At 44.8% G+C, this 14,223-nt stretch overlaps 1 protein-coding gene across 1 annotated transcript in view; it reads left to right on the top strand.

The window, feature by feature from the left end:
- The window catches only part of Agbl1 (ATP/GTP binding protein-like 1), a 361,783-nt gene that overhangs the window by 132,926 nt on the left and 214,634 nt on the right, over positions 1-14,223 (top strand). Inside the window, exon 17 of the mRNA XM_013011882.1 lies at positions 11,149-11,329. Coding sequence (XP_012867336.1) covers positions 11,149-11,329 — 181 coding nt within the window. The remainder of the gene's footprint in view (positions 1-11,148; positions 11,330-14,223) is intronic.

Here is a 14,223-nt window from a genome sequence, read left to right as displayed (position 1 = left end):
GTTATCTGAAAATTGCCCAGAAATAGATTTGCTGATTTTCTTTTCATTTGCACCCATTATAGGAGACCACTTTCCCTACAGTTTAGACTGGAGGGGACAGAATAAGAAGGAAAAAATACCTTTTGCAAAAAAATAATAATAAATGCTATTTTGTAATATTGGGAAATAGAATGGCATGGAGCAGAGTGCTTTGAGGGTTTTATTTGGCAGGGTGTGGGGGGTAGCCTTATTTTATTCATCTTCTCAGTGTCTGGACTGCATTCTGTTGGAGGGTGGGGAGCTGGGCGTGAAGTGTGGTAAAGGTTAGAGGCGTAGGAGAGGATTGAAGTTCTTCATGCCCTAGCCACAAGTCACACAAGGCTATCCGGGGGCTCATTTCTCACTTGGATGGTTTGTGGGGCAGAAAGATCTTAGCATGAGTGTAAGACAGATCCTTCCTAACCTGGGGGGGAGAAATCACCTCCCCAGTCCCGGGACCAGGGAGGGCGCGCCACCTCCACACCGGGCTTGCGTGCTCTGAAGTCGGTCACGGCGGTGTCGCCCGTCCGCTCTGCCGCCTGGCTTTTGACTACTCAGTTTCTCCCACGGACTCGCATCAAAATATTGGGAAGTCCTACAGGTAATGAAGCACCGTGCAGTTTTGCCTCCTGTTTGAAGCGCTGATATGGAAAGGGAGAGAGAGAGAGAATGGATGAATGTAAGCAATTAAAGGGGGTTGAAATTATTGACTGAAATGTTTAGTATATACCTACCATATCTCAGCTTGCCTTTGATAACCCTAGAACCTAACGTGCACACTACTATGAGAGCCTTCCTTGCTGCGCCTGGACTGAGATTTCCAAAGCTTTTCATTTCGCCTTATCCATCCAATGAATGACAGGCAGAGCCACGCCCCTCTCCCCTCCCCCCCTCTCCTCTCCCCTTCCCCACCCCTCCCCTTGGCTCACAAGGTACTGGGGCTTGTTTTTCATCGCAAAGCATGATGTTTTGGTGCAACAGGATGCATTCCATCACACCTCTTAAAAATACACACTGAGAAAACAACAAGAACATTTGGGTGTTGATTCAGGAAGACCTTTCTCTTTTCTAGAGAGAATAATAATAGTGGTCCCACCAGCTTTGCAGACTGACTCCAAGTGCTAAAGGAATGATGTAGGGGAAGGTGCTCCCCCTCCCCCTCGCCGGCACCACGGAAGTGTCCTGCAGGCTCTCATGGCCTTCTCTACATGGCCAGGGGAACGGCCACAAGGTCTGTGAACCTCCCAGCTGTCCACCACCCTGACTGGACTGCAGGCATGGCATGCATTTCCGGGGCTCCCTGCTGTTTCGTTCTGGTATGTATCAGGAATAAGTGATGCGAACCTTTGATAAGAAAGTGATCAAGTCATTATTGGGGCATGTTGGGGTAATCTCCCTGGGTATCTCAAGAGACTCAAAAGAAATGTTTAAAAACAACAACAGCAACAACAAAAAACCTGAGGAAAATGAAACAAAGCAAAACAATGAAAGAAAGTTTCAGAACTGGGCAAATTCCAGTGAGGACTTTCTTTCCTTCTCTTGGAAAACAAGTAGAAAAATGAAAATTCAAAAAAGCCCCCAGATGTACTTTGCTATTAGCAAACTAAGAGGACTAAGAGTAAGGAGGAAACACGTTTCTAGAGCTGCTAGGGGCTGTTAAAATCAGTCAAGGTTTTGCAGCCTGACCCCCCCCCCCGCCCCCACTACACACACTGGAAGGAATATGGAAAGAAACAGAAAACAGGCCGTATGATTAAATGTCCACAAAAAATATTGCTTGAAACCGACAGCTAAATGAGCTCATTTTCAGATAAACGAAAAACGAGACTATGCATTTCTAGGGAGCAGACTTCAACAGGAAGAAATGTTGAAAGGTGACTTTCAGAAAAAAGCAAAACAAAACAAAAATACCCCAAACCAAACAAAAATGAAACCTATAGAAGTTTCTAGGTACAAGTAATGAAGAGTAATTTAAAGGACATATATAATTTAAGTTAATGTTGACTTCACAACACAACAAATATGTCTTGAGGCTTTTAATACGTAGAGTAGAAATTATAATGTATTAGATGATATTATGATAAGGGTAAAAATATATCTTCTCATCCCCAAGGTAACTGAAGAATAAGAATACAATGGAGCTACTAAGGTAATCAAAGAGAAAAGGAGCAAAGGCGAGAAAAACTCGGCCCAGTCATTCCCACGTGCTGTACAGGACAGAATATCTATCACACCATAGTTAGAACAAATGGAGAGTGAATAACAAAGTTATAGCGTGAAACTTGACGTCTGTCATTAGTTACAATAGATGTAAATTAAATAATTGCTTGAATTAAATGCGTATCAAATTGGATAAAACATAATAGCCAACACTATGGTGCTTTGAGAGACAAATACCTGTTGAAAAGTTATAGAAATTTAGTAAATAGAATATACAGAGTCAATAGTAACCAAAAGTAAAGTAGCGCAGCTACATTACTACAAAAGAGACATAAGGGCCAAATGCCTTAGGAGAAATAGAGAACTCTCGCAATGCTCAGTTGATCAGGGAAATAGGGAAATCTACACTGTATGTGAGTAATTCACATAGTCTTAATATAAATAAGGAATCGACAACAGTATAGGGAAAAATAAATCCACAATCCTGTCTCTGCAAGTCATAGAACAAACAGACATGACATGAGCAAGAATATAGAAAACATAAATACATCCATCCAACCTGCCCTAATTAGCATAAAAGGAATATTACACCCAAGAATACTTTTTGGCACATGAATGACAGTTGCAAAATGTCATCATATGTCAGGCCACTGATCTAAATTCCATCTTAGGGTGTATGTTCTCCCTTCTCCCCCAAAACGATAAAGCCAAAACAAAATGAAAGGCAAGAATGATGAAAGGAAGGAAATTAATGAAAATAAATAATGTCAACAAAGAGGAGTTGGCCCTAGACAATTTTATATAAATTTTAAGTTCATTGTAAGAAGAAAATTGTGGTTCAAAGCCAACCTGGGCAAGAAAAGTCCATGAGGCTCTTATCTCCAATAAACTACTCAAAAAAAGCCAGAAGTGGCTCTGTGGCTCAAGTGGTAGAGCATTAGCTTTGAGCACAAAGAGGCTCAGGGACAGTGCCCAGGCCCTGAGTTCAAGCCTGGGGACCAGAAAAAAAAAAGGAATAAAATCATCCCTTATATCGGCAATATCACAGAAACCCTTGTGTATAACAAGAAGGATTTAAAACGACGTGTGAACAACTATAAAAATATAGATGACACCGCTTGCAACTATACATTCTAATGACCAATTTGGCAGAAGAAAAACTGAAAATCAAAATGGTTGAACTTGTCAGTACATAATTTGAACATGCTTTGAAATAATTTGGGCTTGTCATTATATAAATTGGATTATTATTAAAATCATCTCACGCAATCGCAGGCCCAGATGGCTTCTTGATAGAATTTTGCCATACATTTCAGGAAGAAGTGCTTCCAAACTTAATAAATCTCCCACAGAAGAGAAAAAGGGGAAGTATTTCCAGCTCATCCTGACCTTGGTGTTTGACAAGGACATTTGCACAAAAGACAAATTATCAGCTATCCTCTCCTGGGAGACATAGATGCAAAAAAAAAAAATCTTAAAGAAACAATTGAATCCAGAATTACGTTGAAAGGTAATATTTCATAATCCAATTGGTTTTATTCCAGGAAAGCACAGTGCCATAACTACAAAAAAAATCATTTGGTGGTGAAATAAATAAGATTTGTTTCAAAGTCATCTTGGGAGAGAGATGAAGGAGCAAACAGAATGTCTGTCAGCTGATCATTGTTAAACACATTTGCATATGCTCAGATTTTTCTATAAGAGAATTAAAAATAGACCAATCTGATACACCGAGTTAAGAGATAAAGGAGAAAGCCTTGTATTTATTTCAGTATGGCGGAAAGAAAATCACTTGAACGCGTGGGGCATCATTTAAATCTAAAACTCCGAGGAAGGGACAAGGAGAAAGCTTCCGGGTAGAATGTTTACTGATGAACATGAGCATCTGCGTTGATCAAATCCAGAACCTCAAAAATGTCAGAAGTAGTCATCTGGAGGAAGTACCAGGACTGTACTTTTAGATGCAAATGATAATAATATTTCCTTGGTGCTTTCTGTTTTTATTTCCTCATCTCCTTCCTCCCCCACCCTCGGCCTTCCCCCCCTGACCTGGTTTTTATCCTCCTCTCTTTCAGATTTGCAGCAGTCACGCTTCTTGACTTTTATCTTTACATCGCAATTTGTTCTCTGGGCTCTTTCTTCTACTTTGGAACCAAAATGCTGACTTGTTTGTTTTTTAGCTCAAGGAGAAGTCCCGTCTGGTTCCTGTCTTTCTATTTATTTTCTGGGGCACTTCCTAAACTCTCCATCTGAGTGCCAAACTCCTAGATACCCTGCAAAGCCCTGAAGAAGCAGGAACCAACTCTGGCTCCCACTCTGGCCTTTAGTATAGCCAGAGCCGCAGCCCCATATAGTCAGTCTTCCTGGCAGATGGTCACCTGGGTGGTTTTTCAGGATTATCAATTTAGGCTTTCCTCTCTCCACCGCCCTTTCCTGTTTCCCGCCAGTAGACTCTTGACCTTGAAAAACTAGAACTTAGGTAAAAATCTACTTCCTCTTTTGCAGTGCCCTGCTATTTGAAAATATATTGCCTTTATAAAGATTGACATCCTTTTCTTTTCTCTTTTCTTTTTTATTTTTTAGTGGTACAAGAGGTTGAACTTGGGGACATGAGCTTACTATAAGACAGGCAACTCTCTTTCTTGGGACAAACCCTTAGCTTTTTTGGCTTTTGTTTGTTATTTTTTAAAAGTTAATTTTATTTGTGTATATGGTACTGAGGAATCGCACCCAGGGCCTCCTGCGTGCTAGCCAAGCACTCCACCACTGAGCCACCTTCCCCGTCCCTTTTGTTATTTTTGCTATGGGGTCTTATGTGTATGTTGAACCAACCTGGACAGTGATCCACCTGTTTATGCTTCCTCCATAGCTGCTGTGGCCAGTAAGTAGCTTGATGGAGAAAGGGTCTTAAAGTTGATGCATGGGCTGGTTTGGAATCTTCCTCTCCATGGTTTCTGCCCCCTGAGTAGGTAGGATGATAGGCATGAACCACCGTCCCCAGCTCTAGGATGTTATTTTCTAAAGAGACCAAATGGCCCAACTAAGGCAAAGAAAAAAACCTAACAATCACACAGATGAACTCCAAATACAGATGCATCTCTATGTAGAGACACTTTTTTTCCCCCCTAAACAGATGGGATCCTTCTTTGGTACAACACTTCTTTTTTTTTTTTTTCCATTCACTAGCTTATCACAGACATTTTCTATGTCAATGGAAAAAAAGACATGCCGATTTTAATGGCTAAATAGTGTTCTGCTTTGTGTATCAATTCCTAGTTTCCTATGGGTGAATATGTAGGCCATTTCCAGTGTTTGCATTCCTATCATATAATGTGTCCCACAAATGTCAGGACAAATGTCCCTGTTGTCACTGGATAGTAATTATCTGGGTGCTAATCTTCTGCTACCAGAGAATTATTAATTCCCTTGGGGGGGCGTGTGTGGAGAGAAATCATTCTCTTGGAATCGGTACTCCCTTGCCGAGTGCCAGTATGAGCTTCAAAATTACATTGTTGAAAGAAAGAAGGAAGAAATGGATGGGTGTGTATATAAGTGAGCACACGCATGAATCATCATCACGTATCTCCGGTTTTTATTCAGCCTTTCATTGGCAGATAGCTCCATTTTTGTTAGGCATTATTCCATTTCTTACATGTTCTTCATTTCTCTTTGCAAATGTCATCACCGCTGAGGTATACCCGGTGTATAATAAACTTGGATCATTAGGAGATGGCCAAACCATGGCTTCTGTCATAGTTGGGGGTGGTCTCTTGGCTAGATGTTAAGTGTGGCAGAGATGAGTCACGAAGACTGAAATCGTCTCAAGGAAGAAGCCCATGGTGCGGTGCAGTGAGCTCTATCTCCAGCCGATATCCATTACAGGTCCTCTGGGGTACCATTTTGCTGCTACAACTGGATGGTCCTATAAGTTTAACTCACCGAGACGCCTGTGAATTGTCTTTAAATCACAGAGAGGGAAAACCAGCTCGAGAAGGTTTTTGCGGCTGCTGGCATCTTCAGTAGAGCTCAGGCCTGTTCTGATTTGTTTCTTCAGGATGCTCAACTAGCACTCGAGGTCTTGTGGTATATTATCAGATTATCAACCCGACTCTCTGGAGGAAAGAAATGCATTGTGGGTATCTCTCTTTGTAAGAGTGTGGCGTTTGGCTTATCAACTAAGGCATTTGCTGTAGTGGGGACATCCGTCTGGCAGTAGAAACAACCCTCCCAAACAATACAAGTGTTCAGTTGGTGTCAAAAAAATTTATAAGTGCTTAAGCTTTTTTTTTTAAAATTTTTCTTAGGAGCCTTTAGTATTGTTATCGAGTATGTGGCAAACGAACACGGTTCAAAAATCACAGAGAGTGATAGGGAATTATAGAATGGAAAATAAGCCGCTGATTGGGCCTGCGTTCATCAAGCCTCTTTATTCTACAACAGGCTTTTTATTGAATGCCAACATAGCTTGCATTGAAAGGAGCCAGAATGACTGTGAGCAAAGAAGCCGGAGTGAGGGGGGGAAGTTGACCTCCAGTTAATTTCTATTGTGTTCCGCTAGCTAGCTGTTTGTCTGGCTCAACCCCGCGTGCTTATTTATAAAGCTCCGGTTAGTTAGCCAGTGAACTCCTTTGTATTATGTAAGACACTACTTATCCCACTATGGATTGAATATGGTGTCATCCGCTCACCCACCTACCTAATCCACACATTGAAATTCTAGCCCTAAAAGTCATGGTGTGGGTGCTGGAGGGACTTTGGGAAATGAGTGTGGCAGGGAAGGGTAGGAATGAGATCTGTGCCTTTATAAAAAGAGTCCTTGGAGATGTCCCTTGTACCCTCTGCCACATTAGGAGGGTACAGGCATCCCAGAAACAAGAAGCAAGGTCGTAGCAGACACCAAGTCTGTCAGCAGCCTTGATCACGGCCTTCAGCCCATCAGCCACCCAGTCGGTGGCGTCCTGTGATTATTTCCTGGATGGACAGAGAGAGAGCTCCTTAGTCTCCATTTCTTTAACAAACTCCAGGGCGTCTCATGGAGAAAATGGCAGAGCTGTAGCGTGAGGCCTGGTATGAGACAGGGAGCTCTCTCTCTCTCTCTCTCTCTCTCTCTCTCTCTCTCTCTCGTGCTCTGTCTGGCTGTCCCTGACTAATGTGATGAATGCATTCTCTGTGACAGTGCCCGTCGTTCTTCTAAACTACAGTCTTTGGCGCATCTTCTGATGGGAAGCCATCACTGCCCCCGACTTCTACGTAAAGTAGTGGCTTCAGTAGTTCTTTTAAGAACTCTTACACCATACCAGACGCTCTCATTACAGGGGACGCTTTTTCTGTCAGCTCTAGAGAACGCATCTGGATCAAAACCATATGGGTTTAAACCTGATTTATTTGTCAGACTAAAGTTTAAACTTTAGTCTGACATATGTAGCGACCCAGAAAATAGCAGTTTATTGTTCTCCAATATCCAGAAGTATAGCAGAAGCTGGTGAATATTTTTTTTTGTCAGTCGTGGGGCTTAAACTCAGGGCCCAGGCGCTGTCCCTGAGCTCTCTTAGCTCGACAAGTGCCACAGCTCCTCTTCTGGTTTTTTAGTAGTTTATTAGAGATCAGAGTCTCACAGGGACTTTTCTGCGCACACTGGCTTTGAACTGACCGTGATCCTCAGTTCTCAGCCTCCTGAGTAAGTAGGATGACAGGCAAGAGCCACCAGCACCCAGCAGACATTTACTAGGAACCCCCAGCCTGCCCTCCTTTATGGTCACGGTATGTAACAGATTACTTCCATATGACCCTCTCACTTGGTGGTATTCAATCGATGAATAAGAGGGGATGAGGAAAAGATGAGGACAGGCAAACAAGTGAGTGTTTGCCAGCAACTGTCTCCTTTATGGATCTTTCCAGAAAGATTCACTCTAGTCCAGTGTTTTACATCCCATTGGACACTGCTGCATTGCACGGAAATATCTCCTTGCCAAAGGATCCTGGAAGCTGAGTCCTTCAATCTGAATACATTTTGTTCTCCAGCCCAATCAGGGTCTGGTCCTTAGAAAGAAGTTGGAGGGAAGGGCCAGCACCCCGCAGTGTGTGCCCCGTGTGCTATCCCCGAGAAATGCTTATACTTCCCTTGGCCGGGAAGACGCTGCGATGGGCAGCCTGACCGGTGGCAGGGGGTGCACACTGGCTCTGTTATTAACGTCTGACTTGCAGGAAAACTCTCAAATCTCCAACAAAACACGCGAGGAGGAGTCTTCTCCCATCCGGACAACCGGCCCGCTTTTCTCCATTCATGTTCTACCACTGTTAGTCCTTTGCATTAGCCACACACACCAACTTCTCATTCTTTTGAGTTTCGAGTGCGTTGGCTCTCCTTTGTATTGTGTGTGTGTGTGTGTGTGTGCGCGCGTGCACATGTGTGTGCACTCGAGTCTTTTTTCTCTACTCAGAAGATGCTTTTTTTCTCTGGTAAGAGGTGCTTCTTTATTCTGTGAGAGTCCCCAGTCCAAATTCCATCACATCACTGGCAATAGCCTTACCTGTTTCAGTCAGGTCTATTTTGGGGGCCTCTTGCACAGCTCCATTAGCTCACTTGTCACTATTTTCTTGTGTATTTGTCATGGCTGACAAATGTTATGGTCTCTTAGAGGACAAAGACTGTAATTTACTGGACTTTTTCCACCCCATGTCTTCCAATGTTCCTGGAATGTGTTCAAGACATCTGCTTAAGGAGAAGTACGACAAGCTACCTCTCGCGTGTAAATGACCTACAAGGAATTACAGCCAACGCTTCTCACCACAGTCAGTAAAAGTACACTGATACAGTCAGGCAGGGTGCTTGTAGACCTGTTATCCCGACCCTCACAAAGTGGAGGCAGAGAGGTCAAGAGTTTTAGGTCAGCCTAGGCTAACTGTGAGGAAGCAGGAAAAAGCTTTTTTTTTTTTGGATGTGGGGGGGTACTACCCCCCCACAAAAGCTGGTGATAGCCGGGTGCTGGTGGCTCACACCTGTAATCCCAGCTACTCAAGAGGCTGAAATCTGAGGATTGTAGTTCAAAACCAGCCCGGGCAGGAAAGTCTGTGAGACTCTTATCTCCAAAAAACCACTAGAAAACCGGAAGTGGTGCTGTGGCCCAAGTGGTAGAGCGATTGCCTTGAGCTGAAGAGCTGAGGGACAGCGCCCAGGCCCAGAGTGCCAGCCCCATGACTAAAAAAAAAATAAGCTTGCGATAATATAATTCATTAGAGTTCATTTCTTTCTCAGCTATACATGGAGCTAATTACCCCCTTTCTGTGGTTACGATGTTTAAAATTGTATTTACCTTTACAATACAATTGTATTGTCTTTCCCATTCTGGCTGATTTTGCTCAGAATGATGATCTCTAGTGCATCCATTTTCCTGCCAACAGCATGATTTTTTTTCCTTTTCTTGTTGAGGCTTGAACTGTCCATGAGCTCTTTTGTTCAAGCTAGTGCTCTTCCACATTGAGCCACAGTGGCACTTGTGTTTTTGAGTGGTTAATTCAAGATAAGAATTTTACAAAGACTTTGGCTTGGTGTGAACCATGACTCTCAGATCTCAGCCTCCTGAGTAGCTAGGATTACAGGTGTGAGCCACCGGCACCTGGCGAGACCATTCCTTTTGGAACAGCGTTACCTCTTCCTTCGTTTTTTTCCAATTTTTTCTCCACCAAGTCCCCTTCCTCCAAGTTGTATAGTTCATTTTCAACGTAGCATCTAGTAAGTACTTCTGGTGAATTAGTCCACCCTGTGTCCCACTTTACCATCCCTAAAACTTAAATACAAGACAAAAAGTACAGAGCTCAAAAACAGCAATAAAAAGGGAAAAAAAGAAAACAAAAATCACAAAAAGTAAAATAAAAAAAACCTCTTGCTACCAATCTTGGAGTTCATTTCGATGAACATCCTTTTATCTGATCATATAGCTATTGAGCCGTTGTGATCCTCTCCTAAGGATATCTTCCTTTGGTCTCACTGTGTGAATGTTTAGAGTCCTGTTTAACTTACCATGTCCAAGTGTAATTATTTTGCCTTTTACCATCCTTTGTGGTTTATTTATAGATTTGTAGGCACAGTCTTATTACTACAAATGAGGAAAACCAGGCAGCAATATGATCTTCTTCACCTTTTAATGGCTGAATAGTACTTCACTGTGTATGCATGCCAAATTTACCCATTCTTTAAGTGATGGACACTTAAACCAGTTCTCAGCTATTATAAATAGCATGGCCATGAACATGGCTATGCAACCATTACTACTACATGCCAACTTGGATTTCCTATAGGAGTTACAATTTTAGCCATTTCCAGGACCCTCCAAACTGATTTCTAGAATGGTCACATCAACTTAGCAGCAGCAGCAATGGTATATATACTTCATGGCCCACGGACTTGGGCATCCTCACCAGTGCTGGTTTTTATATTTAGTTTTCACTTGAGGAAGAAGGGAGCTAATTATGTGCTGAACGTTTGGTGCCATGAAAATATTTATACCAGACACATTATGTTGGCATCCTTTTGTGTCCCTAGCGACCATACGGGGGTCACTGAGCCTGTCCTCACTTCACAGATGAGGGCAGGGCCTCCAACCAGATAGATTAAAATGCTTGCCTAAAATCTTAGCCATAAGAGTCAGTCTCGGGTCTGTGAGATCCAGCATCACACATTACAGTGGAGCCCAAAGAGCTGATTGGTTCAGCACAGTCGCTTTCTTTTCATACCAAGCAGCCTTGAGCTTGAACTTTGTACTCTCCGCAGCCTGGTAGATGTGGAAGGCAAGCAGGTGGAAGATGGGTAATGGCAGGTCAGATCTGCGTGTCAGTGAACATGCTGGGTTTTGAACTCTATCCTGGTCCGGGTGCCATCCCCGACTCCCCAGAGGCTTATTATCTCCATGGACACAGAAAGCACCTCCAGACATTCAGATGTAATTCTCCCGCCTCTCCCTCTCTCCCCAGGACACCGTCCCTACCAGGTGATCACCGCCAGAGTCCATCCCGGGGAGAGCAACTCCAGCTGGGTGGCCAAGGGGGCCTTGGAGTTCCTGGTGAGCGAGGACCCCGTGGCCAGGCTCCTGAGGGAGAACTTTATCTTCAAGATCATCCCGATGCTCAACCCCGACGGTGTGGTCCACGGCAAGTACGTTGTGATCCCCTTCCCCCCAACCCCTGCATTGACCTATCGCCCTCTCAAACAAGAGCTGCGGTGGGGGAAGGCCTTGCTGTGACCGAGATCAGTTCCTTCATGGGAGGGAGCGGCCCGTCTTCAGTACATGAGTACGCCAGGGCCCGCCGTGTTTCCCAGGATCCCAGGGGATGTCATCACAGGCAGTTAATGCTGGAGGGGAGGAAGCAAGCGAGTCCAGCCTGCCTCCTTTCAGTCCAGCATCGCCCAATGGCTTGCCTCAGCGTGGCAAACTTGGGACTCTGCGCCTGTGTGCGGTTCCTTCACAGTGAAGGCCTGCGCGTTCGTGGGCTCATTGATGTTCACAGCAGAGACACCTTGACCATCAACTGTATTTTACTGGATTCTAGATGCAGCTTTAAGACAAGGGCATGGCTTAGGCTAATGGCGGCTGGGAAAGGGTAGATGGGAGTCTCCGCTTCTCTGTCCCTGGCCTCTGCGTGCCTGTGGGGTGTGTGGCGGGAGGCTGCCTGCTCCTGTGTCGGGTGAGCTCTGTGGGGAAGGGTCTGCATCCTCAGAGTTTGTGAGTAGGAGGTGCAGGGGCCTCTCCAGAGCCATGTGGCTGGGGCGTGGGTGTTCCTGGACTCACACTCACTCACAAATCCTAGTCTCCAAGGGTGTAGGCAGAGTCCTGCTGCGATCGATTCCTTTTGCTATGGGAAGAATGTAAATGATGATTTGCCATTCAGATTTTCCTTAGTAAATGAGCAGAAGCCCAAGCTTAAAAATTAACAAGGCAATACTAACAGAGGGATAGGAGAAAAATAAAATGAGACTTAAGCTAGCCTGGGAAGGAAGAACCCTAAGACTTTTATCCCTAACTAACCACTAAAAAAGCTGGAAGTTGAGCTATGGTTTAAGTGGTAGAGCACCATCTTTGAGCAAAAATGCTCAGGGACAGCACCCAGGTCCTGCGTTCAAGCCCCAGGACCAGCGCACATGTGTACACACACACACACACACACACACACACACACACACACACACACACACTACAAAGAAAACAAAAACTCTAGAGTTAAAATGAAAAAATAAGAATGTTAGTTAAATTTGTGTAATCAAAAAAAGTAAATCTTACTGGCTCAGAATAGACTACTTCTAAAGGCAGAACATAAAATGAAGATAAGTTAAAAAGGTTAACAAATGAGAAGACAATGCTACCATAAGAAAGGCATACATTATAAATAATGAAATACAGATATGTCAAGCTATGTCAAATATAAACCAAGCCCACAATTGTAAAAAGAAAATTATAGTGGCTACATAAAAGAAGGTACTTACGTGTTCACATAGATCAAGGCCTTCTAGCTTAGCATTTCCCAGCTGCCTCTGTGTGTGTGTGTGTGTATGTGTGTGTGTGTGTGTGTGTGCGTGTGTGTGTGTGCACACAGAGGGTTTACAGTTACATAAGTCAGGTAGTGAATGCATTTCTTTTTGGACAGTGTCACCCCTTTCCCTCTTCTCTCCCAGTTTTTCCCCGTCTTGTCCCCATTCACAAATTGTGTAGTTCATTTTCAACACAGGGTCTAGTGAGGACCACTGCTGCTGGTGTCCACCCTTTGTTCCTTTAATGCCAGAGAACACCTCTGAGACATTGGTGCAAGGCACCTTCCCGCTGGAAATGGCCAGGGATTTCCCTGCTGCGCATTCTCAGCCCAAATGGATGGAGAACAGCTCCGCGAGGTGCCATCCTATTCTGACACTTTGCCCCTTCTCCTTGGCACTCCTTCCACGGGCTTACCCGGGGTCCTGCAGAGAGTGGGGAGAGCACTGGACTCCAGAGTTGTAACCTGAATTCGTAAAGGTGTCTGCTCCCTGACCCGCCCAGCTTTTCTCTTCAGCTGATAGAGGGAGATGGAGTGTGTGTGGGGGGGGTGTCTCCCAAGCCCATAGCAGTATTCGAGCTTGGGGATTTCAGAGGCCTGAGCGGGTCACTGGCTTAAAAGGGGGCTGTGGTCTCTGTGACCAGGGAGCCTCTTGGCTGGGGGGGGACCATGATTTCCAGCCCCCCAACCCCCACACTTTGTGTTCGTGCACGGTCCGCCAGCTTCTTGTGGGTGACACAGCCATTCATCACCATCATCGTTATTTACGATGACTCAAATTACCCCACTCATTTCTAGAACGGCTTTCATCATGGAGCTCCAGGCACTCCGGGGGGGATCTGGAAACAAGGGCGTATTTCCACAGACAGGGAGGGACGTGCCCGGGTCATAGCACGGGTGGCCAGGGGAACTCTGGAGCCTGCCAGGGATCCGGGATGTGTTACAACTGAAGGCTAGGGAGGTGGAGTCCCTGAGAGCTCTTCTTGGGACCTAACGTCAGTCAGTGTGTGGCTAACCTAACGTCTGCCTGAACTCTCTGCACGATGGACATTCTCCCTCTGTGGGGGAATCAGGTGGGTTTGGTGTTGTCTTTGTTCTGTGAGCCTGGCCCACAAGAGGCGGCCTCTCCTGAGACATCCCATGGAAAGAAAACTAAAATCAAATCCCCTCTCTCCGTGTCTGAGCTGGCCCAGGTAAAGTTCACTGGAGCATTGCTGCTGAGGTTCTTCTGAACTTTGCTTTCCCCAGACCTATAGCTGGTCACAGCTTCTTAAAAGTGATACAGGGCTGGGAAGGTGGCTCAGTGGTAGAGCGCTTGCCTCGTACTCATGAGGCCCTGGGTTTGATTCCGCAGCACCACATAAGCAGAAAAAGCTGGAAGTGGCGCTGTGGCTCAAGTGGTAGAGCGCTAGCCTTGAGCTGAAGAGCTGAGGGACAGCACCCAGGTCCTGCGTTCAAGCCCCAGGACCAGCGCACATGTGTACACACACACACACACACACACACACACACACACACACACAC

The sequence above is a fragment of the Dipodomys ordii genome, unplaced genomic scaffold (genome assembly GCF_000151885.1).
Source record: "Dipodomys ordii isolate 6190 unplaced genomic scaffold, Dord_2.0 Scaffold15, whole genome shotgun sequence".
In the NCBI taxonomy this organism is placed as follows: domain Eukaryota; kingdom Metazoa; phylum Chordata; class Mammalia; order Rodentia; family Heteromyidae; genus Dipodomys; species Dipodomys ordii.
Note: the sequence above shows the minus strand (reverse complement) of the source record. Positions and strands in the feature narration are given on the sequence as shown.